At 43.2% G+C, this 27,707-nt stretch overlaps 1 protein-coding gene across 2 annotated transcripts; it reads right to left on the bottom strand.

The window, feature by feature from the left end:
• Positions 1-8,300: 8,300 nt before the first annotated feature.
• Positions 8,301-26,425, bottom strand: Vcp (valosin containing protein). Of its 2 annotated transcripts, none has more exons than XM_075967386.1 (17): positions 26,097-26,425; positions 21,166-21,277; positions 20,809-20,981; positions 19,510-19,652; positions 18,898-19,028; positions 17,307-17,438; positions 16,158-16,260; positions 14,266-14,399; positions 14,052-14,187; positions 13,278-13,390; positions 12,686-12,850; positions 12,462-12,584; positions 11,992-12,204; positions 11,499-11,807; positions 11,078-11,233; positions 9,140-9,294; positions 8,301-8,977 (listed from the first exon to the last, which is right to left on the bottom strand). In XM_075967386.1, the coding sequence occupies exons 1-17, from the start codon at positions 26,111-26,113 to the stop codon at positions 8,872-8,874; spliced, it is 2,421 nt and encodes an 806-aa protein (XP_075823501.1). In that variant the 5' UTR covers positions 26,114-26,425; the 3' UTR covers positions 8,301-8,871. The 2 variants fall into 2 exon arrangements, with proteins under 2 accessions (XP_075823501.1, XP_075823502.1); XM_075967387.1 differs by lacking the exon at positions 26,097-26,425 and adding an exon at positions 25,551-26,069.
• Between the last annotated feature and the right edge of the window lie 1,282 nt (positions 26,426-27,707).

The raw sequence follows: 27,707 nt of genomic DNA, 5'->3' as shown, positions 1-27,707 counted from the left end.
ATCCTCGGTTTGGGAATCCAGTCCACCTCCACAGTCTGTTTTGAAGTCTCACATAAGTGAGCTTTCTGGAGATCCGTGCAACTATAAGCCTATGGAGTCAGCAGGAGAGCAGAGAAAGGACTCCTGGGCCACTGAGCTACCAGACCCCAGTTTTCTTTCTGTTCACCCCAACACTGAGTTTATATGTAGAAATGTACAAGAAAGACAGGTCTCCCAGTCCCCCAGTCCTCCAGTAGTAAATCCTCTGCAACCAACATCGTGGACTCCCATTCAAGCTAAAGCCCTAAAGTCTGAGTCTATCCAGCCTGGCCTACAGAAGGAAAAGATGTCCTCAGAAGCCAAGGCGAAGGCCCCATCTTCCCAGAGTGGGGCTGTCTCAGAGGTGTGTGACCACCCTGTGAGCCATGCCTGGCAATGGAGTAGAGAATTAAAGCTCAGACTAAAGAAACTACAGCAGAGCCCCACTTTCAAACCCCCAGGCTCACATCGCCCACTTTGCAGCTCCCCAGCTCTTAACTCAACTCCAGAATCTTGGGGGCTCTCCTCTTGTCCTCAACATCAGACTCATCCTCTCAGTCTGCACCCCTGCTCTTCAAGTAGTGGTCCCCCAAAAGTTCAAAGGACAGAACCTCAGCCTGTCCAGGCCCCTCACTGCCCTCACTCCTCTTCTAGCAGAGCAGAACAAGAGTCTCAAAAAACAAGAGGATAAAATGGAAGGTAAGGGGCCAGACCCCATCCCCAGGGGATGTTCACATGAAGGTTAATGAAAACTGCTCAGGAATAGGGGAGCCCTCAAATATAGCTGTTCTGGTCTCTAGCAAGAGATAGGACAAGACTTCAGTTCTACTTTCAGCCCAAAAGAAAGGGAGTCCCAGAAAATCCAAAGCAGAGAAACATGGAGGGACTGCAAGATTGGGATCCTCCTCTGTCCCAAGGAAAAACCCTGCCCGGCCCTGCAAACCAACAGAGGCCCCTAGACACAGATTTCCTATAAAGTCTCAGTATAGAGCTCAGTTTCTCCACACACTGTTCTTGCTCAGCAGCTTCTCCCAAATGCGGCTGGTCCCCAGGATCAACAAATGGCAGGCCTGGTAGCTGGTGATACCCAGAATCCTCCCCATCGTAAGCACTGGGGCACCCAAGGGGAAGCAGCTCCCATCCTCCACACCCCGTAGTCCCCCTACCAGAGGTTTTCAAAGGTTGTTAGCTAAATTTCTAGGTGTCCATAGACCCTTGCCAACTAAATCGTCAGTAAAGTATGATAGTACTGGCACCCAATATTCTACAGTGTGACCCAAACCAGGTGTGGGTATGAAAATAGACACAGAGAAAATCCTAATAAAGTAGTTCAACTAGACAAATCCCATTTATGTCTTCTTTAAAGTCTGGGTTACTAAAGATGTCAGGTCCCTATTCTTTTAGAGCTGATATAGCCCCTATTGATTAGGTTCTAGAACAGTGGTTTTCAACCTGAGGGGTTAAACAGTCTTTTCACAGGGGTCACCTAAGACTATTAAAAAACAGATATTTAGGGGACTGGAGAGATGGCTCAGTGGTTAAGAGCATTGCCTGCTCTTCCAAAGGTCCTGAGTTCAATTCCCAGCAACCACATGGTGGTTCACAACCATCTGGAATTAGGTCTGGTGCCCTCTTCTGGCCTGCAGACATACGTAGACAGAATATTGTATACATAATAAATAAATAAATAAATAAATAAATAAATAAATAAATAAATAAATAAATAGAAGTTGAGCTTGTTTAAAAAAAAAAGATATTTACATTATGATTCCTAACAATAGCAATTTTGGTTGGGGGTACCAGAGAACATGAGGAACTGTACTAAAGGGTCATAGCATTGGGAAGGTTAAGAACCACTGCTCTAGAGAAAAGAGAGTTCTACAGCTTTAACTTTCTCTTCCAGGCTTTAGGAGTCCACAGTCTCTATTCTCTAGGGTAAAGCGGCAAGGCCAGAGAAACACAGTCTGGTGCTGTTCTTGAGAGAAAAACACTTCATACCAAATGAAAGAAAAATGCATCCATTCTCATAAGAACCAATGATATATATAAACAACTGTTGTTCATATTACAGTCCTTCTCTTCATCTACTTGACCTATAAATTCTGTTGTTTTGAGACAGGGTCTTACTATAGCCCAGATTAGTCTGAACTTAATATCCTCTTCCCTCAACTTCCCAAGTTCAGGGACTCCAGATGTGTGCCACCATGTTTATTTAGCTTCTCTATCTTTCTAACCACTCCTCCTCATCTTTACACCTCAAGCCCACCTTTCTCTATCCTTGAATCAGCTAATTTGACCCCAAGGCCATATAAAACAAGTGTCTTCACATTTTGGACCTGATTTGAGACTTGTAATTTGTCTTTTTGTTTGCTGTTTACTTTGTTTCCTAGAGATTCAATTTAGGGTCTTGTAGTGTTCAGCAAGTGTCCTACCACTTGCTAAATCCCCAACCCATTCTCACATCTTTAGTAATTGCCAATTTACAGCTTTTATCCATTTTCTTGGTGCACTGCTGGTTGGGTAGGGTACTAGCTTACTCTTGTTGATGTAACAATTCAGACAAAACACGTGTTAGCCAAAAGTCTAACACATCTCACACTGCTAATATCAAGGGATTGGCAGAGAAGCAACTCCTTTCTGCCTCGCCTTTTCCCAGCTTCTGGGAGATGCTCATGAACCTTGGCTATTAACTCCTTTTCTTCATTTCCAAAGTTATCAAACGCAAACGAAGGAGTCCAAAAAAAAAGGAGTATCTCAAAAAGAATTTTTTTTTTAATGCCACGTGTGGGCTAGAAGAGTACCACATACCTATAATCCCCCAATAGTATAGAGGAAGAGTCAAGGAAGACAAGTTCAAGGTCAGCCTGGGTTATGAAATGGGATACTGGGGCTGGAGAGATGGCTCAGTGGTTAAGAGCATTGCCTGCTCTTCCAAAGGTCCTGAGTTCAATTCCCGGCAACCACATGGTGGCTCACAACCATCTGTAGAGAGGTCTGGTGCCCTCTTCTGGCCTGCAGACATGCACACAGACAGAATATTGTATACATAATAAATAAATATTTAAAAAAAAAAGAAAAAAAAAGAAATGGGATACTACGTCAATAAACTAATTATTAAAAGGAAATTAATCAAAATAAATATATGTGGGGCTAGGGTACAGCTTAGTTATAGGACATTCATTTAGCATAAATAATTCTCAGCATGGTCAAGAAAAAAAAATACTACATGAAGAGACACATTTACACACCTACCTAGAAGACACGGAAAGCTGATTTCTGGCCACTGGAGATACTGTTTTTGCTAGGCATGATAGTATATACCTATAATCCTAGCACTTGTACAGCTGAAGCAAGAGGATCATCCCAAATTGGAAGTCAGCCTGAGGTAGTGAGAACTTGCCTCAAAAATAACTTTTTGCTTTTATTTTTCTAAATTTTTATAATGCACATCACCACTTCTTTTGGGGCAGGGTTGATTGGAGACAGGGTTTTTCTGTGAAACAGCCGTCGAACTTGCTCTGCCAACCAGGTTAACCTCAAACTCAAGAGCTCCACCTGCCTCTGCTGCTGGCAATAAAGGTGCACCACCACACCTGCTCACATTACGTCTTTCTATGAAGGTTAGAGGAAATTATAAAACTATATATTGTAGTGCTTATCTCTAAGCCCAGCACTTGAAAGAATGACAAAAAGAAAACCAAAGTTGAGGCCACTTTGGCCTCAACAAACTGCCTCAAATCCAACCCCAAAGGGTAAATTTAAATTATATGTGCAGAACAATGAGTATATGAATGACAACACTGTGCTGTATAATAGAAGTTGGATTGGGTTTTTCTTAAAGGTAAAGGGCACAGACTTTTAATCCTAGCACCAAAGAGATAGAGACAGGCAGATCTCTTAGAGTTCAAGACTAACATGATCCACAGAGTTCCAGGCCAGACGGCCCACATAATGAGACTCTGTCTCAAAAAAAGATGGGAGAGCAGAGGGGACTGGTGAGACGGCTCAGTGGATCGTGTTCACCACCAAGACTGACCACCAGTTTGATTCCTAGGATTCCATGGATGAGAAAATTTGACTCCTGAAATTTGTCTGACCTCCACCTGCACTTGTCACTTTGCAAATCTGTCTCTCAGGGCCAGAGAGATGACTCAGTTGTGAGCAGTGGACCTGTTTCTCAGCACCGACCTGGCAGCTCACAATCATCCAGTTCTAAGGGATGACACTCTCTTATGATCTCTGATGCTATTAGGCACACATGTGCAGATATAAACATTTGCCCAAATTTTTAAAAATAGATTTTAAATGCAAAAAATAAGGAAAAAGGGATAAAAAGTGAATTGCCTTTTTTTGTGATACTGAGTATCAAACTCATACATAGGCGAGGCAATCTACACCCCTAGCTCAAAAGTGAATTAATATTAAATCTTGCATTACTTACATACCACCTTAATTTCCCACATTTTTTAGCACAAAATGCACACTGTGGGGATCAAGTGTTTTAGGTGATTGCTGACCTCTTCAAACTCAGGTTCCTTTCTTTGCATGCCTAAGCTCACACTGCTCAACAAGCACACCCTGTGACTTCACTCAAATGTTACCCTGCATTTCACCAGTCTCTGAGATTCTTATTTTAGCATGGTTTCCCTCCTTGCTTTCAGTCCTTGTGCCTTTGTTGATGCCCCATTTCTCCAAACTCCAAATTTTAGGGCTTGGAAGTTAAGAGCTTCCTGCTCTTCCAGAGGACCCAATTCAGTCCCAGAGCTTCGACAGACAGTCTGCAAAACACCTGTAACTCCAGCTCCAGGAAACCCAACATTCTTCTGGTCTGAGGTAGCACACAACGCATAAACCCGAACTCATATAACTGAGAAACAGGCTGTAGGTAACAGTAGAGTACTTACTTACCTAGGAAGTACAAGGCTCTAGGTTCAATCCCTGACCACCACTACAACAAAATTAGTCATTAGCTAGGAGAGGTGGTTCAGGCCTTTGATGCAAACAACAGCCTGGTCTACCTAGTGAGTTCCAAGACACTCAGGGCTACAGTGATACCCTGTCTCAAAAACGTTCATTTGACATTAAGTTTGTGGCACTGTACATCCGTTAGACTTTTTTTTTTCTTTTTTCTTTTTTATTAAACAATAGTGCCTTATTGAAAAAAGGGTTAGTTTAAATGGCTACAAAGTTGAAGTGTAAAAAGTGTACATTTCTACAGGTACAAGTTAACTTCTTAGTGAGAAAGAAAATATTTATTAGCAAAAGTATGTTTAGATTTGGATGGAAAAACTGAAGGGGGATTTAGAATTGTGGCTGTAAGATCTTCCAGCACACACTCACATTGTCATCCTTCGATGTCGGCTGGCTCTCAGTGGCACCCTTACCTCACAAACACAGGGCTCACACTGAATGCTTGAAAATGCTTTTGTTTAAAAAAAAACAAACAACAACAAAAAAAACTTTCTCCAATCAAATTAATGTTAAAATAACCCAAAGTCCGTTAGACTTTCTTAAGGACAAATTCTGAGTTATCTTGGACCCAAATAGGTCTTTGGATGTTATTTATAATCTTGCCTTTGCTATGTTGGTTCCCTTTAATGTAGTTTATGCCATCCTTTTTAGATAATTACATCATTTCCTCCTTCCCTATCCTCCCTCCAAAACTTTCCACATGTCTTTCCATGCTTTCAAATTCATGGCCTTTTTCTGTTGTTACTTGTAATGTTATGCCACATTCCTGACCTGAATCTCGTCCTCTAATCATAGCACATCCTTCTTACACAAGTACCCTATAGTTCAGAGGGCATTTCCAAACATTTTAGCTAAGAAAGTGGAGGTCCAACTGTCAACCCTAGTATGACAAGTAATCATCCTAACGGACCTTCCAGTAACTTAACCTGTATTCCTATGTCCTGGGGGAAATGATCCATGTCTTGCTATGATTATAACTTGATGAAAGAGTCCCCAAAGTCAGACTGGAGAGATGGCTCAAAGGTTAAGAACACTGGCTGCTCTTCCAGAGGTCCTGAGTTCAATTCCCAGCAACCACATGGCCTGCAAGTATACATGCAAGCAAAACACTGTATATGTAATAAATAAATCTTTAAAAAAAAGTCCCCAAAGTCTTTCTCCAAGAGGGCTCATCTCTGGCCCTTCATGAAAATGGGTTGCCAACATGCAAGGATGACGGTGACACAGTGCAAAGTGGGTAGAAAAACTGCAGACCACATAATCAGGAAAGCCCAAATGGCAAGGGGAAACAAAAGCTAAGCAGTGGGTGGAGACACTGATTCAAATCCTAACAGCAAAACCTATATACTGAACAAGTCTAGAGATGTTGCAGTCTGTAATCAGACAATCTAAATTATCTTCTGTCCTCGTAGTTTGCCCATACAGACTAGAACTTTTTTCTTACTATAGATTTTATAATGACCAATTCTGCTTAGTGGATTAGTAACTATTTTCAGTTATTACGCTCTTGGGGCAAGGTTATCATGGCACTGGCTTCAGAAACAATAGTCATAACCATGGTACATTTTTTTTTAAACAAAGCAGCTAAGCTTTCTTAATTTATTTATTTGTTATGTATACAATATTCTGTGTGTATGTCTGCAGGCCAGAAGAGGGCACCAGACCTCATTACAGATGGTTGTGAGCCACCATGTGGTTGCCGGGAATTGAACTCAGGACCTTTGGAAAAGCAGGCAATGCTCTTAACCACTGAGCCATCTCTCCAGCCCTATGGTACATTCTTGAATGACCAAATTAGAGAGCTGGGCGGTATAGCTCAGTGGAACAATGCTTAGCTGGGATGCACAAACCTCCAATATTTTAAGAAATGTATGTCTATGTATGACATGTGCAAGTACAAGGATCTGGAGTCTTCTGCAGAGTATATGACCTCTTAATGCACGAGTATTCTCTTCTGCCCCAAACCTTTTATTATTATTTTTTGAGACAGAGCCTTGGCTGTCCTAGAACTTACTATGTAGACCAGGTTGACCTCAAACTCAGAGGTCTGCCTCTACATACATTCTGAGTGAACCACCATGTCCAACCCTCCAAAAAAAAATTTTTTTTTTGCAGATCTAGTAAGAGTACCCCAACCTAATCCTTCAGGATAAAAAGTTCTACAAACCTGGTTTTCACTATCAAATACAGGTAGAAGGGGAACACATTCGCCACACATGCAGCCCCATCAGGCTGCTGCCCTTCACTACAGGCCTATCCACTGATGCTGAATGTATAGTCCAAGAAAGTATAAAACAAATGCTATCCCCACCCACCCTGCTCAGTAAAGCTGCATTAAAGTGTTAAAGAAAAGGGGTGGGACTGCTTTTAAGGAAATCCTGGATGCTCAGAGAAGAGAGAAAGGATTTTATTGGGTTCTTCAGGAGTGTAGGAGTCAATTTTTTTTTTTTTTTTTTTTTTGGTTTTTCGAGACAGGGTTTCTCTGTAGCTTTGGAGCCTGTCCTGGAACTCCCTTGGTAGACCAGGCTGGCCTCGAACTCACAGAGATCCGCCTGTCTCTGCCTCCCAAGTGCTGGGATTACAGGCGTGCGCCACCACCGCCCGGCTTCAATTTTTTTTTTTTTAAAGAAATTTCTGATTTAAGTTCTTCCCATGTACAAGACACAGGTCAGTGACAAATTTCATCCCAAAGTATCCTGGCATTATCCTGTCCCTGGTGGGTTTTACCCTTGTGATAAAGAATAAGGAATAAACTCATTCCCATCCTTAGTTGTGGATCAAGAGTATGAAAGGCTAGGGAGATAGATGGATTAGTGAACAAACACTTGCCACGTTAAATGTGAGGACCTGAGTTTGAATCGCCAGGACCCACAAAGCCAGATGCCAACAGTATGTAATTCTAGTGCTCCCAAGGGAGCATGATGGGAAGGAGAGAATAAAGAACCCATGCCAGTGGTGGCGCAAACCTCTAATCCCAGCACTTGGGATGCAGAGGCAGGCAGATCTCTGTGAGGCCAGACCGGTCTACAAAGTGAGTTCCAGGACAGCCATAGCTCTTACACTGTAGAGAAAAGAATCCCCCCAAAATTCCCAAGCCAGATGTAAGGAACAGCAAAGAGACGTCTTAGTCTCAAAAGAGGCAAAAGGTGAGGACTGATACCCAACAGTGTCCTCTAAATTACTTGCATGCAACCACACTTACACAAAAGCAGGTATATTTTTTAAAAGTGTAAACTTTTTTGGACCCCTGAGTATGTCAGTAGGATGCAAACTTCCAGGAAAAGAAGAGGCACAGTGGCCAGGACTCAGGCTCCATTTTGACCCAACATTTATTGTCCTTTTACAACATGTCATTTTTTTTTTAATTTTTAATTTTTTTTTGGTTTAGAAACTGCTTATGATTAGTCTTCCAACAGTAACTCAAAAGCATGTAAAATAAAATCAACCTACTTTCTATATAAACACCCAGCAAACTGTGGCCCCTCATTTACCTACCCAGGTTGGCTAGGGGTAAGGGAGGGCTTGGGCAGCATTGAGAAAAGTACAGATGCTTTACTGTGGTAACGGTGAGGGTGGTGCCTTGGTTTACACCCCACAGGTTGCCTGCACCACCCCACTCTGCAACAGAAATGGTGTAGGCCCAAGGCCCAATTCCTTGCTGGTAATTCACTCTTCACCTCCCAAATGAAAATCACTTTTATTTTATCGCTTTTGTAATTTTTTCAACAGAAAACCCCTGTCCAGAGTCTGACTGGAGCTGAACTGTTCAGACTGAGGAATGGAACAGGCCATGGGTACACCCATGGTCCCTCTCGGGCAAGTGCCCCCACCCCCAGGGAACAAGGTCCAGCTAGGCCAGCTCGCTGCATGCTGGCACACCACTTAGCCATACAGGTCATCGTCATTGTCTTCTGTGTACACACTGCCACCTGTGCCACCTCCACTGCCCTGGCTGGGGCCAGCTCCACCCTGGTTCCCTGAAGGGAATCTGTATATACAAGAAAAAAGCCAAAAAAGAAGATATGGATAGGGCCTGTGCAAGGTTTTTATAACTACTGCTCTAGCCTCCTTATGAGTCCCCACCACTGTTTCTACAAGTCCAAGTCCCCCAAGCAACTTACAAACTGCCCATTGCCACCAACAAGATTACCTGAAGCTGCCGAAACCTCGACTTTGCTGAAGTGTCTGGGCAAACATTTCATACTTCCGAATGTCATTATCACTGACAGAACGTCGGGCAAAGCGCATGGCTTCTTCAAAGTGATCTCTGCGGATCTCAGGCACTGGATCATCCTCTTCTACTTCCTGTAAAGTTGGTAAGCACAGACCACTATGCTAGTTAGGACCCAGTTTGCACTCCATCCCTGGTCTCCTTATTCTCCCGTTATTATTTTTTTTTTATGTATACAATATTCTGTCTGTGTGTATGTCTGCAGGCCACCAGATCTCATTTCAAATGGTTGTGAGCCACCATGTGGTTGCTGGGATTTGAACTCAGAACCTTTGGAAGAGCGGGCAATGCTCTTAACCACTGAGCCATCTTTCCAGCCCCCTATCCTCCCATTATTGTAGTAGTTTATGGATCTTTGACTCTCCAACCTTAATCAGGTGCCAGGCCAAATTTCCTAAAGGTAGACACTGCTCTATTTAAAAATGTACCAGTGCATCCTAGAAATGGGAAAACTATACAGAAAGAATTCTTATCAGAGGTTGCCAGAGGCTTAAGAAAGAAAAAAAGATACTGATTGAAGTGTAATAAGCAAAATTTTTGCATCCTAACTGTTCCAGCAGTTAACTTAGATGTGTGAGACACATGGAAATTAGTACTTAAAGAGACGATAGCACCTTAAACCTCAAATTTAGAATCAGAGTGTTAATAGATCTCCAATATTCATTACATACTATATTGTACACTGTTTTACCTAGAAGCTTCATTTCCAGTTAACACATACTTTATAGTTGCTTTGTATTTTTGAGACCAGGCCTAGGCTGGCCTGGAAATTCTGTCTTCATATATCCTGATTCCTACAACCTTTCTAGAAGTTATTTGCCCTCTTACTCCTTTATTCAAATCCCAGCTTAACCCCTACTCTTCTATTGAGAATGAACTCCAATTGCTATGATTTATGAAACTAATTCCCAACATCAATTGCTTTATTTCTCTAAGAAACGCCTTAACAGTTATATTACAAAGGCAAAGAAAGCCACTTGCTCATTTCTTATTCATTCACAGAGTGAATTCCAAACAGAGTGGAACCACTTTTTTTTTCCCCCTAAAGGTTTTTCAAGATAGGGTTTCTCTTGTGTTACAGTCCTAGCTGTCCTGGAACTAGCTCTTGTAGACCAGACTGGCCTCGAAATCAAGAGATCCTCCTGCCTCTGCCTCCTGAGTACTGGGATTAAAGGCGTGCGCCACTACTGCTGAGCTAGTTTTTACATTCTTTTTGTTTTGTTTTGGTTTTGGTTTTTCGAGACAGGGTTTCTCTGTGTTTTACATTCTTATAAATAAATACATTTACATTTTTCATTTTGGACATGGATTCCCTTCCCCACCAGAATGGAAAAGTCCAGTTTAAAAAAAATCTTTTCCAGGTTGGAGACTGTCTCAGCAGTTTGTTAATAGCACTGGCTGCTCTTCCAGAGAACCCAGGTTCAATTCCCAGCACCCATATGGCAGCTCACAACTGTTTGCAACTCTAGTTCCAGGAAGCCTGACTCCCTCACACATACATGTTAGGTAAAACACCAATGCACATAAAATTGAAAAATAAAAATAAAACCTGGTTTAACTGTTGCACAATTGTACTTTCATTTCCCTCTAGACATCAAGTTTAAACTGAACACATAGTCAACCCATCTCTTTCTACATGGGTTCACTTCCTTTTTTGTACTCACAACTGAGAGATGGAATAGGTATGCACAGTGGAATAGACACGGACCACACCCAGCTTAGCTTAACTGTTTACTATTCATTTTCTTAGACACCCATCTTAACATCTCAGTCAAGGGACCCTTCCTAATACCTTCTGCTCTCAACTCATGGAGAATGGCCCCTAGACTGGCACATTTAGACAAAGTGCTGACTCACCATAGCTGATGGATTTGTCTGCCTCTCTCGTTCTCGCCTAATCTCACTCTCAATAGATTCACGAATGGCCAGTTTACAAGCACGTTGGCAAATCTCTGTCAGATCAGCTCCAGAAAAGCCATTAGTCATCTTAGCCAGGAACTCCAAATCCACATCCTAAAGGAAGCAAAAGAGCTACTTTAGCATTGTGCCTTTCTGCCACGGGGGCACATGGATCTTTGGGCCATCCACTTTAAACACATTTGCTCCTGCCTCTGCCATCCCATTTTATTCTTTATTTCTTAAATTATCCTAATAATCACATGTTCATGTTCCCTTTAGCTAACCCGGAGATCTCCAAAGGCATTCTATTCAGGAATCAAAAAACATTCTATATTAACTTCATAGAAAAAGTCCCTACAAATGACAACTTTGCACCTGCCTTGGCAACTGGGGACTTGCGCAGGTTAGCTTTTAGGATGGCAACACGGGACTTCTCATCAGGAAGTGGGATATAGATGAGCTGATCAAGACGGCCAGGTCTTAGAATAGCAGGATCAATGATGTCAGGCCGGTTGGTAGCTCCAATGATAAACACATTCTTTTTTGTGGACATGCCATCCATTTCTGTCAGGATCTGATTGATGACTCGGTCAGCAGCTCCACCACCATCTCCAATATTACCACCACGAGCCTTGGCAATTGAATCTAACTCGTCAAAGAAGAGTACACAGGGGGCAGCTTGCCGTGCCTGTGAAAGAGAAAGAGATCAACTCAAATATTAACTAGATTTCTCAGACTTAAAAAGAAAACAAAATAACCACCAATGCCCACCTGGACTGCCAGTAACAAAATGGTTTTGACTCCGGAGAAATAGCCTCTTATCCTACCTTGCCCAAAAACATATGAACATAAGCCAGCCTCTGATAGCTCACCTTGTCAAAAATTTCCCTGACATTGGCCTCAGATTCTCCAAACCACATGGTCAGCAGCTCAGGACCCTTGATGGAGATGAAGTTAGCCTGGCACTCATTAGCAATGGCTTTGGCCAGCAAGGTCTTCCCACAGCCAGGAGGTCCATAGAAAAGAACACCTTTGGAAGGAGTCATGCCAAATTTGAGGAATTTGTCTGGATGCTCCACAGGATACTAGAAAAAAAAAAGATAATTTAGTTAACCTCCATATTTTAAATAAAATTGTTATTAATCATAAGCCTATCATCTACTTCATGTTACATCCCTATGGTCTATGATGTAAGTTTTTTGAAGATATGCTCCTTACTACCTAAAATTGGCTAACAGCAGGCTTCTGGGTTGTACTCATGATTCTAATTTTTGAGTCTGAGGCTTAAAAGGCCAACTACTACATACCGAGGCAATGACTACCCTAGGGCAAATTAGCCTACCTGAACCAGCTCCTGAAGCTCCCGTTTGACATCCTCCAGGCCTCCAATGTCTTCCCAGGTTACTTGTGGCACCTCTACTACAGTTTCCCGAAGTGCTGATGGGTTGCTTTGACTCAAGGCCCACTAAAAAGGGTGTTTGAAAAAGTGGGAATGAGATGGGGAGGGAAGCTTTGCATAAAACAGAATACATGTTTGTGTTCCTAATTTGGGGATGTGGTCCTTACCCGGAAGTCATCCATAGTAACTGCCAAGGAATTCATGACCTCAGCATCAATGGTCTCATCCTCAAGGTCAATGAGGTCCATTTTTTTTCGGATGGCCTGTAGAGCAGCCTCTGAACATAGGGCTGCCAAATCAGCACCCACATGGCCATGAGTCTCATTGGCTACCTGCAGAGAGAAGATCTACTGATGATCTATCCTTAAGACCCAGCTTCCTTAAGAAGTCAGAAACAGAATCCTAACTTCATCCCATGATTCCTATCTCTGATTTCTCCTGTGTTCTTGAAGAGATACACTAGACCATTTATTGGCAGAGATATTAAATACTCAAGCCTGGATTTGAGAGGTGGAAATAAAGCTGCTCCAACAACTAAAAACGTATTCCTGCCCTGAAACCAAAATAATCTCCATCCAACTCTAAAATTGCTGTGTAGCTTACACTGGCCTCAAACTCAAGATCCTCCTGCCTCAACCCTTCCTAAGTCCTAGGATTACTGATATGAATCCTTTCATACTAGGTTATGTTTGTAGTCCCTTGCAACTTCCTAAAAACAGAGCTACCCAAAATCTTGGCCATCCATCATCACCACTCCACCTGTTCCAAGTCCACATCATCTGCCAGTTTCATGTTCTTGGTATGAATCTGAAGAATTTCCAAGCGTCCTGTAGCATCAGGGATTCCAATATCTACCTCTCTGTCAAAGCGACCTGTGGGACAATACAGGAATGTAAAACAGAAGTAACTGCTGATCATAGACAAGTCACTCCACAACTCTCTTATTTAGAGTTAACATTAATGTCTCACAACTTAGAAAACCTTTAGGTAAACCAAGATAGATAGTTACTCTAGAGCAATGGTTCTCAACCTGTGGGTCATAACCCCTTTGGGGTCAGAGGGCCTTTCACAGAGGTCCCATATCAGATATTTACATTACAATTCATAACAGTAGCAACAAAATAATGATCAGGAGGCTCATCATAACATAAGGAACTGTATTAAAGGGTGGCAGCATTAGGAAGGTTGAGAACTACTGTTCTAGAGTGAATACAGAATGGGAAAAAAAAAGACAGTAGGCCCTGCCATGGCAAAGAAACTGAGGATTTAACAGTGAGAGAAAGACAGTGAGATAAGGAAATCAAGCCAACAGAACTATAATATACCAACAAGTAAGAACAAGTTGGTTTGGGCAGTGGGGGCGCACACCTTTAATCCCAGCACTTAGGAGGCAAAGGCAGGTGGATCTCTGAGTTCGGGGCCAGCCTGATCTACAGAGAATTTCAGGACAGTCAGGGCTACCTACACAGAGAAACCCTGTCTAAAAAACCAAACAGACAAAAAGAACAAGCTGGAAAGAATTTGGTTCTTTACCAAACCGCCGTAGGGCTGGATCAATGCTATTGGGTCTATTGGTTGCTGCCATAACTATCACATGTGCTCTTTGCTTTAGGCCATCCATAAGGGTCAACAACTGAGACACGATACGGCGCTCCACTTCCCCATGAGTCTGTGAAAACAGTATGTCTGGTTAGAAACTAAGTCAGGACCTTCCAAGTCCCCACCATCCCCCTAGGTAAGTTCCTACTTTCTCTCTTTTGGGCGCAATGGCATCAAGCTCATCAATGAAGATGATAGCAGGAGCATTCTTCTCTGCTTCCTCAAAGGCTTTACGGAGGTTGCTCTCAGACTCGCCAGCCAATTTGCTCATGATCTCAGGACCTGAAGATACAGAATAGACAAGAAAGGGCCAGTGAGGTGGCTTAATGGGTCAAGGTGCTTGTTACAAAGCCTGATAACCAGAGCCAGAGTTTAATCCTGGACCCCATGTGGTAGAAAGAAGGAACTAATATTTGTTCCTCGTTTGTGCATGCTCATACAAACACAATAAATTAATAAAATGGTTGTTTTTTCAGAGACAACAAAAAACAATCTCGAAAGAAACTGTTTTGTATTTTCTTCCCTAGCCCCACTACAGGTCCTGTGTAAGAATGTAGTCATTTCTGTCTCTCACAGCATTCTCGGCCCGTTATCAAGCTCAAGCCAGAGCTACCAGATCAGACTAGAAATGGACTCTGCATACTTCTCATAGCACAGTTCCAACTGTGAAGATGACAAAGATGATTTGGTAAAAGGCTACTTGCCATTGGACCTCTAAGATCTAAGTATCATTCTAAAGACAGACAAAAACTCAGATAAGAATAGATTTTATCCAGGTGGTGGTGGCACATGCCTTTAACCTCAGCATTCAGGAGACAGAGGCAGGTGATCTGAGTTCCAAGACAGCCAGGACTATATACATAGAGAAACTATGCCTCAAAAAACAAAACAAAACAACCTTTTGATTGATCATTTTTACACCTTGTTTCCCTAATGTCTTCAGGTTATCCACAATCTTTCTCAAGGGAAAAAAATAAGAGAATCCCAGCACTCAGGAGGCATAAACAGGAGGTTTTCTGTGAGTTCAAGGCCAGCCTGGTCTACAAAGCAAAGCAAACAGGCCACACAGTAAAACCATGTCTTAACTCCCATCCTACACCTCACTGCCCACACCCAAAATATACTCATTCATCAGAAAATGCTTAAGTGGGGTTACAGAGATAGCTCAAGTGCTAAGAGTCTACCTACCTTAGAAAAATGAATACCCAAGTTAGATCCCTAAAACCTACTGTCAAAATAACAGAAAAATAGGCGTGGTGACACATACTTGTAAACCCAGCACTAGAGAGGTAGGTGGATTCCTGGGGCTGGCTGGTTAGTCAACTTAATATACTTGAACAGTTCCAGGCCAGGTAGACTACACCTAAATATGAGATTATCCTCTGAACTGGACACATGTGCATGCATACTTCTACACACACACACATACACAGCTAAAAGCTAGAGAGATGAGTCAGCAGTTAAGAACACTAGCTACTCTGCTAGACATCCTGGTTCAATCCCCAGCATCTATACATATGGTGGTTCATAGGTTCACAATCAGCTTTTAACTCCAGTTCTAGAGGTTCTGATGCTCTCTTATGGCCTCTTCAGGTACTGCACACACATAGTATACACACATATATGCAGACAAAACAGAACAAACTTGTTAAAATAAAACAATTTTTTAAAGATTTATTTATTATGTATACAGTGCTCTGCCTACAGGCAGAAGAGGTCACCAGATCTTGTTAGCCACCATGTGGTTGCTGGGAATTGAACTCAGGCCCTCTGGAAGACCAGCCAGTGCTCTTAACTACTGAGCTCTCTCTCCAGCCCCAAAATAAAACAATATTTTAAAATATGCTGAACCAGCCTGGTCTACAGAGCTAGTTCCAGGACAGGCTCTAAAGCCACAGCGAAACCCTGTCTCGAAAAACCAAAAAAAAAAAAAAAAAAAAACTAAAATATGCTGAAATGTATGGGTACAAATGGAATGTCTGTGAGCTTCCCAACTCAGAAATGGGTCTAGTCAGATACGAGATAGACCAAGTTTCTTACCATTGATCAGGAAGAAGAAGGCTCCAGTTTCATTTGCCACAGCTCGGGCAATCAGCGTCTTCCCTGTCCCAGGAGGTCCATATAGCAAGATTCCCCTAGGAGGCTAAGGAAAGTAGAGAGTAGTTATGGTCAGGAGCTTACCTTCCCCCAACTTCATCCATCCTAGACTAGCTTAACTACATTTCTTTTACTGACAGGAAAAGTGATGCCAGCAAGTTGGTAACATTTATAAATTCAACTTCCACAGGAGACTAACATGTTATGACAAGGGCTCAATTTGACAAAACAGGATCTAGGTCACTGGAGAAAGCAGGGTCTGTTTTTCATTGTTAGAGGCTTTCACAGGTGTTTACAACCTACTAGGAAAGGGATTCTCAATCTGTGGGTCATGACCATCAGAAAACACGTATTTCTGATGGCCTTAGACATGCACAAACATAAATTTTCACTGCTACTTCATAATGGTAATTTTGCTACTGAGGCATTTCAGTACCTAAGACCATCAGAAATATGTGTTTTCCAGTGGTCATGACCCACAGGTTGAGAACTGTTGCTCTGATTTAATCTCAGGTTAGAATGTCTATTTTTTTTGTTTTTCATAATAGGGTTTTTCTGTGTAACCCTGGCTGTGTGCTGGAACTCTGTAGACCTAGCTGGCCTCAAACTCTTAAGAAATCCGGCACTCCAGTGCTGTGACTTAAGGTGTACATCACCACCGCCCAGCCCAAATTGTCTTTTAATAATCAGTAATCAATTGCAACTTTTCTTCTTTGAAGTTGTCTGTAGCCTTATCCACAGGACACTGAAACTGCCCTCAAAGAAGTCAAAACCATTTGTATGCTTACTAGGCAAATTAGTCATTTCATTTTTGGTATGTTCTATTACATAGAAAAGGTCAGAAAACTATATTCTAGATAGGTGGTACTCAAATGTTTAACTCAGAAATCTAATACTTGATCAATTTTCTTCCTTTATTGAGTAATGGACTACAAAACTGGCAAACTTATGGCTAACATTTTAATATGATCCATGAAAGAACTGTAATGTATATTATGTATGTGTATGTATCCACAAATATACACTACCCATTTGTTCTTTATAATGGCTCTAATGAATTTAGAGCCTTCTCTAAATGCTAAGGATGCTCACCTTCACACCAATTGCCTTAAAGAGCGCAGGATGTCTCAATGGCAATTCCACCATCTCCTTTATCTGAGCTAGCTGCTTCCTGCAGCCACCGATATCATCATAGCCTACTTCATTCAAGGACTCTTCCTCATCCTGGAAATGGAAGCATACAAAGAACAAAGAAAACAGGAATAGTATTGTCAGCAAAAATACAAACAATTTCTCTAAACCCTCCCACTATGTGATATGGGAAAATATGCTGTATGAGAAGATTCTCTTCTATAGGAATCTCATCTTAAGCCAGATATAATGACACACGCCTGTAATCTCCAGCACTTGGAAGGCAGAAAGAGAAAAAGACTGAATTTGAGGCTAGCTCGGGCTACAAAGTGAGTTCCAGACAGCCTATTTAGCAATACCCTGTCAAAGGAAAACAAAACAAACAAACAAAAAACAGAAACAAAAACCTCCTTTGTCATAGCCCTTAGTCTTATTGATAAGGGATCCCTAAAACTAAAGCTAACCTATACATGACTGGGCCCATCAACATCCCATTTTGAATGGAGTCGGGGTGGTTCATAAAGCATCACCCAACCCTGAGGAGCAAGCTGTAGGCAGTTAATGGCTGCTAGGAGACAGAATCATATTCCTTATGGTACAGTCACTGAGTCACTGGCAAGCTGTAGCTGGTCAATAACCCCCCATAGCAATGATCAACTCTAAATAAATTCAGTGGGCCACCAAGAGGGAAAAATACAAACAAAGAAATAGAAACAGAAACATGAAGTAGGAAGATTTTTGAGAGAAAAGGAATAAGGCATGGTGGTACATGCCTTTTAATCCCAGTTTGGTAAGCAGAGGCAGGCAGATCTGTGAGTTCCAGGTCAGCTTAAGTGACATAGTGAGACCCTGTCTAAAAAACAAACAAACAAGCTGAGTGGTGTTGGGACATGTCTTTAATACCAGCATCTGGGAGGCAGAGGCAGGTAGGATCTCTGTGAGGCCAGCCTGGTCCACAAAGTTGAGTCAGAGAAACCCTGCCTTACACACACACACACACACACACACACACACACACACACACACACACACACACACAAAAAACCCACAACCCAAGGAGGGATAATATGATCAAACACAGCTACGTGGGTGCTGGGAATTAAACCTAAGACCTCTGGAAGAGCAACCAGTGTTCTTAACCACCAAGCCGTATCTCCAGCACGTTCATATTTTGAGACAGGATCTTCCATCATAGACCATCATGCTGGACTCAAACTTACAGTAATACTCCCATTTCCACCTCCTAAGCATTAGGATTATTGTCATGTACCCACCACACTCAGTGTCAATCATTTACGTCTTCTAGACTTCATCTCAAATCCATGGCATTGGGTTCTTTCAATACTTAGGTGATTTTTCACTTCCATAAAGATCATCTAATCTCCAAAAGCATTCAGCTTGATAACCAACACAAATGCCACTTGAGTGGTAATAAAATTGGGAGATGGGGATACAGTTCAGTGGCAGAGCACTTGCCTAACATACACAAACCCTGGGTTCAATTCTCCAACACCACAAACAGAAAACAAACTAGGATAAGGGAGTAACTCACCTCTCGCTTGATTGGCTCCCCTTCACAGTGAATCACTGTGTCTGGAGCAACAATACAGTAAGGGCTGGGATCTGTCTCTACTACTTTGAACTCCACAGCTCGCATCCCACCCCGGACAAGGAAAATATCTCCTATAATACAAAGCAATACAAGCAAAATTAGAGGTGTCAAGAACAAGATCAAGTGAAAATTCTCCACCAGACCCATGATCACTCAGTAAATACCCTTATTCCCTAGCCAATAGCAATACTATTACTATTCAGCAATAGTAAAACTCTAATCTGTATTGCATTTCTCTGCTACTCAAGACTAGTATACAGAAATGGTATGACAGAAGCCCCCTTTAACAAACAGTTAGGGTACAGATAGCCTAAGCTTTCATTACAACCAACAATGGCAGAGCTGTACACTTTAACCTTGACAGTCAGCAAAAAGATCATTCTTCAGAGATACATGAGAACTACTTACTATCCTGGAGCACAGAAGGAGGTGAGAAAGCAAACAAATATGTGTGCAGGATACATATATGCATACTCGTAGATATGAAAATAACATGGAACCATTTCCAAGTTTACTCAAGTACCAACCATTCTTAGACTCAGTTTCTCTCACCTTTCCGGATGGGTCGATAAGCTTCCAGGAAGTACGGCTTAAGGTACACTTCAAAGAGATTGCCAGTGATGCCTTCCACCGTGTCATCGATGGGTAGCACATGGATACGTTTGCCATACTTTACATCAGGGCATGGCTGGATGCTGAGGATGACAAGCAGACTCCACATTACCAACCACACTGCAGCCCAAGCACTGGGTGTCCGAAAGGGCCTGGCACAGACAGCTGATGGCAAGCGAAAAAGAAAAGGCAGGGATGGCCTTAGGTGAAGAGAAGAAGGAGAGCAGGGTGGGAGAGGAGGCAAAGGAACAGCCAAGCAGAACTAAGACAAGTCACAACCAACAACAAGGGAATAGAAGTCCACTCATCAAGTCAAAATTAAGAATACTTGGAAGCCGCACATATGCACAGTTCTACCACTGAAGTCTTCAATATGAAAGTCAAGGATAATTTTTCTAGCTAATACTGACCATCGCCTGTCTCTCCCCAATGTTCAGATTACTGGGAATATAGGTACATGCTACCATGTCTGGCCTTCTAGTTAATATTGATATCCCACTTTTACAAGGAGGAGGCGGACAGCAAGGTTTAACAAGAGAAATCGAAACTTTTGATGTCAGTGAAAGACATTAAAAAAAAAATCTCAATCAAAAGATCAAAACACCTTGAGAAAGTGACTAAGCAGGCTCAAGAAGGTACTTAAATTTAAAAAAACTTCAGAAACTTGATTGATCCTGTCCAAGTAACTGGAGATTGTGGGAGCCTTGTGCCTAGCTGGGAAGAACAACCAAAATCATTCATCAAGAGCAATCCTAGGTCTAGCTGTAACTATGCTCTTCTCCCCCAGGTTTACTTATCTTTTTTGCTTTCCTTTTTCTTTTTGGAGACAGTCTCACTATGTAGACGACACTAGCCTGAACTCATAGCCCCACCTGTCTCTGGGTCCCACGTGTGTGCACCACCAAGCCCAGCCTAGGTTTACTTATTTTTAGAAGTACTGTTTTAGAAGACCTCCCTTCCTACTCTCACTTCCACTTCATTACAGCACCATCACAAGCCATTAAGAAAGCCATGAAGATGCCAATTTGTCCTAATAACCATGCAGGGGAGGTGGATTTTGAAGTCTCTAGAAAGGCAATGCAACCTGAAGACAACCCTGAAAACATGAGTCTTCCCATGACCAGGTAGCTTCCTACATATGCAACTGCCATGGATTCCGTCCTGGTTTTAATGGAGGGTTGGTGTCTATAATGCAGGTTGTAGAATATGGCCTCACATCCCCCTCCACCCCACACACACCTGATGACATCCCCTAGGCGAACACGAAGGTTATTCCGAACAACTCTATTCATTCGAATCTTCTCATCAGAGCATGTGTCATCAGAAAGCACGATGCACACAGCTTCCCGTCTCTTCTTTCCTTTTAGCAACACTGTGTCACCTCGGAACAACTGCAGTTCGTCCATCTTGGGCTAAGAAAAAAACAGTTAAAGACTTGGATCCACTGAGCTTTTCAGTAGGCTGAAGCCCTCTAGGCTAGAATTCCCTATAAACCCCCACTTTATCTGTCACTGCAAGAAAAATGACAAAAGAAAGCTGGAGAAATCGTTCTACTTAATTAAGTGCAGTAAAGACTGGACTGTACACCCAATTTACCTGGGACAAGGACACCACACTGTTATCTTCATTGATGGCTTCATCAACAATTAACCGATTGGGTCGGTTCTTTTGTTTGAGAATGGCGGTTGATAAATCATCGCCTTTTGAACTAGAACAAAGAAAATGGGATCAGACCTAAAGGATACTGAGCTCCACCAATCCCTAAGATTCACACAGGCAAGAAAGAATGGATAGATGAAGCTTAAAAGCTCAGATAAGCAGGTCGGCAGTGGCACACGCCTTTACTCCTAACACTTGGGAGGCAGAGGCAAGTGGATCTCTGAGGCCAGCCTGGTCTACAAAGCTAGTTCCAGGACAGCTAGGACTGTTACACAGAGAAGGGGGGGGGGGGGGACATGCCGTATGGGCGAGGGACGATGACTAAGAAAGAAATGAAAATGCTTTCATATCACCTGGTGCATGGTCACTATTGAAAAAGTTCTCTTATTGCTTGTCTTCCAAAGGAATGAAGTAAGCCAGAGAAATGTTTAGGGAAGCCATGTTCTACCTAGCAAGCCTTTTGTACAACAAAAAACTTCTAGCACTATCATCCTCAAAAAATAAACCTCATAAATCCAAAAACATTTCCTAGTACTACAAGACCACCAAGCACAAAACAACATAAAACAAAAAGTAATATATAACAGGACCAAAAAACATGCCTAGAACCTTCAGAAAGAGGCACCAACTCCCCCTGGCATTTCTATAAAAGCACATGACTTTTGTTAATCCAGAAACAAAAATTGAGATTTTTTTTTTTTTTTTTTGTATTTTCGAGACAGGGTTTCTCCGTAGCTTTTGGTTCCTGTCCTGGAACTAGTTCTTGTAGACCAGGCTGGCCTCGAACTCACAGACATCCGCCTGCCTCTGCCTCCCGAGTGCTGGGATTAAAGGCGTGCGCCACCAACGCCCGGCTGAGAATTTTTGAGACGTGGGAAAATTCAAATCCTTCACTTAAATTAAGAAACTAAGTTGTTGCTGAGCAATGACACCTTTAATACCAGCACTCAAGGGAGGCAGATCTCAGGTCAAGGCCAGCCTGGTCTATAGAGTTCCAGGACAGCCAGAGTTAGAGAGGAATACCCTGTCGAAAGAAAGAAAGAGAGAGGGGGAGAGGGAGGGAGGGAGGGAAGGAAGGAGGAAGAAAGAAAGAAAGAAAGAGAAAAGAGAGAAAGGAATAGAAACCATGTTTCTTTTTAAAGTTTATTACCACATGAATTAATTACAAATGATTGGTTTCATTGACATTTCCATACAAGTATGTATTTTTATGAGCCCCCATTGCCCTCTCTAGGCCCTCTCCCACTGATCCTTTTCCTCTGTTTTGTGTATGTGACCCAATTATTTTAATTAAGAGTTAACATGATGAGGGGTAATCTACTTGAGCAACCTGCCAGTGGCTACACTACTTGAGGAAATGTGGCCCTTTACCCATGCAACCATTAGCTGCCAGTAACTACTGAGGAACTGGTGGGACCTTATGGCCCCACTAATTTTCTAGAAGTTAGTGTTATTCACTAGAAAGTGATACTGATTCCTTTCTTTCTACATTTATTTAGATCTATCTGTCTTGAATGTATATATGTTATGGTAGTTGCTTTGTCTTCCTACCATGTGGGTTCAATGGACTGAACTTAGGTTGTCAGGTCTAGCAGCATGTGCCTTTACCTTCTAAACCATTACACTGGTACCAAATGTCATAACTAGCTTATTTCTAGCATCTACCTACTAGACTCAGTGGTCTCACCCTCTGAAAAGTTACCTCTGACCACGAACAGTGGAATAAGCCTTTAATCCTAGCACTTGGGAGGAAGAGGCATGTCGATTATCTATGCATTTCAGTTTAGTCCACAGAATTCCAGGCTGGGGCTATATAGTGAAACCCTATCTCATCAAAAAGAAACAAATGAAACCCCCAAAACACTTTTCTTCCAAGGTTTGAGAAACGTTACTAACCAAAATAGAAGTCAAACGATGGAAAAAGCAAATGAAGGGAAGGAAAAAAAACTTATTTCTGCAACAAATCAATAATAGGCATAGTGCTTCATGCCTGTATCTCAGCAACTGCCTGAGCAGCATAGCAAGACTATTTCAATAGTAGTAATCATAAATGAGTGCTTATAAAGCATCACATTGTTCTAGGAGCTAGATGAGACAGCAAAATCAAACAAAAAAGCACTGCCACTGGAAATAATCTTACCCTCACTTATAGACTATTGTTTATTATTATTATTATTATAAAGGGCCTTGCTATATATAGCCCTGTCTGACTGTATAAACTAGGTTGACCTTGAACTTGCAGTGATCCTCCTGACTGAAATCAGAGGCATCAGAGCCATACTCAGCTATGTTACATCTTTAATCAATACTTCAGATAAACTAGTTTCCAGAGTAGTTTCCTTAGCTCTAACTTGCCTCCTCATTTCAAAGGGTGTGGCCACAATGCTGCTGAGATTCCAAAAATAAGTGTATTCACCAAATTTTCTATTTTCCCATTTTCTCAAACTGCTTTGCCCAGAAGCTGCCCATCTTCTTATTTTATTTACAGGACTGAATTAAAGATAATTCCTCAAGTTATCACTTTGTATTTTAATCTCAAAACTGCATTTCAGAATCACGGCATGGTGGTGAACACCTTTAATCCCAGCACTTGAGATTGCTACAAAGTGAGTACCAGGGCCGGGAGGCTGTCACGCAGAGAGACCCTGTCTGGAAAGAAAAAAAAAGAAAGACTGCAACTCCAGTCTGACCGAGTCTTGATCCTGGCTCTAGAGATGAGTGGTATGCCTTTAAAGACTTGTAATTCATCTACCCATGGAGTTAAGAGCTGAGAGCAACTGCAGCTCTAAATGTTCTTTAGGGAAATCTATCATCTGCATGACTCAGGTCCTTTCTAGAACTCAAAACCACACAAGGGAACTTGGAAGCAGTTCAGGTAAGAACCATCAAGAAGACCTAAAGGTAAAAACCATCTATGATGCCAGATTTCAGGATTTTTAATTTAAAAAAAAAATCTGGATATAAATGTGCATACTGTGACTTTTCTATGACCCCATTATTGGGGGATAAGGGTGGTACAGCAGCAAGACTAGATATTCATTTATTTTAACTTATTTATTAAATTTTTCTAGACAGGGTTTCTCCGTAGCTTTTTTGGTTCCTGTCCTGGAAATAGCTCTCATAGACCAGGCTGGCCTTGAACTCACAGAGATCTGCCTGACTCTGCCTACCAAGTGCTGGGATTGAAGGCATCCACCACCTCCCAGCAGACCAGATATTCAAAAGAACCTTGACTCCATGGCTGAGTTTAATCCCAGTACCTGGAAGGCAGACGCAGGCTGATCTCTGGGTTTAGGGCCAACCTGGTCTTCAGAGTGAGTTCCAGGACAGCCAGGGCTACACAGAGAAACCCCGTCTTGAAAAATAAGCAAAAAACTTAACTTTACAAAAAGATAAATAGGGGGCTGGTGAGATGGCTCAGTGGTTAAGAACACTGACTGCTCCTCCAGAGGACCTGGGTTCAATTCCCAGCACCCACATGGCAGCTCGCAGCTGTCTGTAGCTCCAGTTCAAGAGAATCTGACATCACTATACCAATGCACATGAAATAAAGTTTAAAAAAAGATAAATAAAACAAAGGTGAAATACTACAGAATAATTTTTAAAGTATACTTTGTTGTTTTTGAGACAGTGACTAGGTAGCCCGGGGAACTCTCAATGTAAATTAGGCTAGCCCAGATAGAACTTTCTGCCTTTGAGTGCTGGGATTAAAGGCGTGCACCACCCCCACTCACCCTGGCTATTTAAAATACTAATAGTCCTTTTAACTAAGCAACTGAGTGACTATTTCATCCCAAGGAAATGAAACTCAAAACAGCTAATCTCCTCAAAACAGCAAGAAGATTTGTATAAATTATTTTCCTACACTTGCTGATTTTTCTTTTTTGCTTGGGTAGATCTAGTTTCTAAAGGGAATGTCTGAAGTAACTGGGTTTTATTTGATGCTTTCCTGAAAAAGTTGGGGCCATAAAATCCCAAGGCCCAAACAATCTCTAATCGTAGCTACTTGGGAAAGAGATGTGTGTTTTTAAGAGTTATTTAAGACTAAGTCAACTCTAACCTACAATTTCTGAAAGTCGTAATACAGAAAGCAGAAACAAAACAAAACCAACTCAGACTCTAACTTCAGCACCTTAAAATAGAAAAACACCTTTCTAGCCACCCCCTGGACAAAGATAAAATAATAATAATAGTAATAATAATAGGTAAAGCTTCCTGGTATTTACAATAGGCCTAACGAGGTGAAAATCTCCATTTGAGAAAAGCACGACCTTCCCTCTCCCTATCGGGCCCGCACTACCCAGGGTGCAAAAGATGCCAACCTCCGGCAAGGCCGTCCGGCTCTACCAGGGCCGACCTGGGCTTCCTTCTCCCGGCTTGCTCGGCCCGGCCCTCCCGAGTCCCGGGGCTCCAGAGGCCTTCACGTGGCCCCAAGTCCACGCCCACTGGGCCCAGTCGGGGCCTCCGGCTCGCAGTGTTTTCTCTTCGGGGGCTCAGGGTCTTCCGCGAGTGGTCGGAGAAGCGCCCGACCGGTGTCCCAGCGCCATGGAGCTCCGCGCTGGCAGCGTGGACCCTAAGGCCTAAGTAGGCCGGGGCCGCCGTGCCGAGGGAGCGAGGCAGGCCGACCGGGGCCTGCATGACACAGCACCATCTTGCCCAGGCTCCGAACCAGGCCCAGCGCGGGCCCGACCTAGGGGGCGCGCGGGTGCACAGCCCGGCCCGAGGCCCTCACTCGCCCCTTTCCTCTCCTTCCGTCTCTCTCCTCCCGGCCTAGACTCTCCGACGCGGCCCTACAGGGCCTACCCAGCGCGGCGAGTCCCACGGTGCGCGCCGCCGCAGCCGGCGGCCGTGCGCGCGCATCCACTTACTCGGCTCCAGAGGCCATGGCGCGCGCCTGTCCCGGTCGGCGGCTGTGGCGGCCTGAGGGTAACGGCTACGAGAATGGCAGGCGACCGGCTAGGCCCGGGCTTGACTCACTCAGGCGGTGGATCAACAGCAGTGACAGACCCTCAGACAGCCTCCCTCTCGCTTCCTCCCAGCGGCACCGGGGCGGCAGGCGGGCGGGAGACGCTAGCTCCGGATCCGCGAGGGGGCCAGCGGCAGCGACTAATCAAACGACGGCTGCAAACGCTTCGCTGAGACTGAGCCGAGAAGAGCCGAATCATCGGAAGGAGAGCTGCCCTCACCTCCACCAATCAGCGCCTGCCTGGGGACTCGTGCCCGCCTCTCCGTGCCTCTCCCCAGCAACCCGCGGACCACGACCAATCAGAAAATTCGTTTAGGGTCTGGCCCCGCCTCAAGGCTGCAACACGCCTAGTAACGCCACGTCAATTGGCCGCAGCACTACGCTTCCTCGACGGATTGGGATTCCTGACCAATCAGCAAAAGTAGTAGGCCAGCTCGGCTGGTAAAAGGAGAGCCTTTAATTCCTCCGAGGAGGCCTCTCCTACTTGGCTCCAGTTGATTGGCTCCTCAGTTTATAAGCTGCAGGAAGAACCTGACACAATGGCTTGAATCCCTATTAGTTTAGTCGGGTTGTAATGGTAACCCACATAGTTCATTTCTCGCCAATCCTGGGGATCCTCTTACTCCACTACACCAACCCTTCGTGCTCCTTTACAACACTGACTCCAACGAAGGGCGTGGTGGTTGGGCTAGGTCTGTAATCCTAACAGTTGGGAAGCAGAGGCAGGAGGATTATTATTTGGAGATCAACTCAGGAGACAAGACCTTTTCTGAAAAACAAAACCAGATCGGGTGTAGTGGCGCAGATCTATACTTCTAGCATCGATACAGTGTCTCAAAATTAAATTTGAAAAGCAGTGTGGTGGCACATTCTTTTAATCTCAACACTTCAGAGGCAGAGGCAAGCTGATCTCCGAGTTTTCAATCAGCCTGATCTATTTAAAAAAAAAAAAGTCACAGCCAGGCAGGGCTTCATAGTGAGACTCTGTCTGAAAACTAAGTAAATCAAATTTAAAAAAGCAAAAACAAGTGGGTATGGTGGTATTGACCCTAGATGCCAGTACTCCACAGCTAAGAGCGGGAGGGCTGAGAGTTTGAAGCCAGCAAGTGCTGCAGAGATAGACTAGCTGAGGCACCCTTTCTCCGGGACCCTAGTACTAAGTCAGCAGCACCCCAGCTCCTAATCCATTCTATTGACATTGCACGCTCCTAAGTAATCCCCTAAACTTCACAGTTTCTCGGGGTTTGGGAGTCCATACCCCCTGCCGTAGTGTTTAAATATCACTACTGAGGAGGAACACTCAGGTTCAGAGAGGTCAGTGACTTCTACAGAACACACAGCACTTTAGCAATCCTAAGAGCAAGAAAGTCAACCCCAGGCTGGGATTAAGGTCCTTAGGCCTCCAAAGACAATGAATTGGCACTCATTGTAGTCCACAGGCTGTTAGCTCCAGTAGAATCCTGATTCCGTTCACCCTTAACCTCCTACCATATACTGATCTCAGACAGTTTGG

The sequence above is a fragment of the Microtus pennsylvanicus genome, chromosome 3, assembly GCF_037038515.1.
Source record: "Microtus pennsylvanicus isolate mMicPen1 chromosome 3, mMicPen1.hap1, whole genome shotgun sequence".
NCBI lineage: Eukaryota > Metazoa > Chordata > Mammalia > Rodentia > Cricetidae > Microtus > Microtus pennsylvanicus.
Note: the sequence above shows the minus strand (reverse complement) of the source record. Positions and strands in the feature narration are given on the sequence as shown.

Coding starts and splice junctions, on each gene's coding strand:
- Vcp (XM_075967386.1), bottom strand. Junction 11,808..11,991: donor TCAGGGAAATTTTTGACAAG/GTGAGCTATCAG, acceptor TCTCTTTCACAG/GCACGGCAAGCTGCCCCCTG. Junction 11,234..11,498: donor GCAAGTCCCCAGTTGCCAAG/GCAGGTGCAAAG, acceptor TGCTTCCTTTAG/GATGTGGATTTGGAGTTCCT.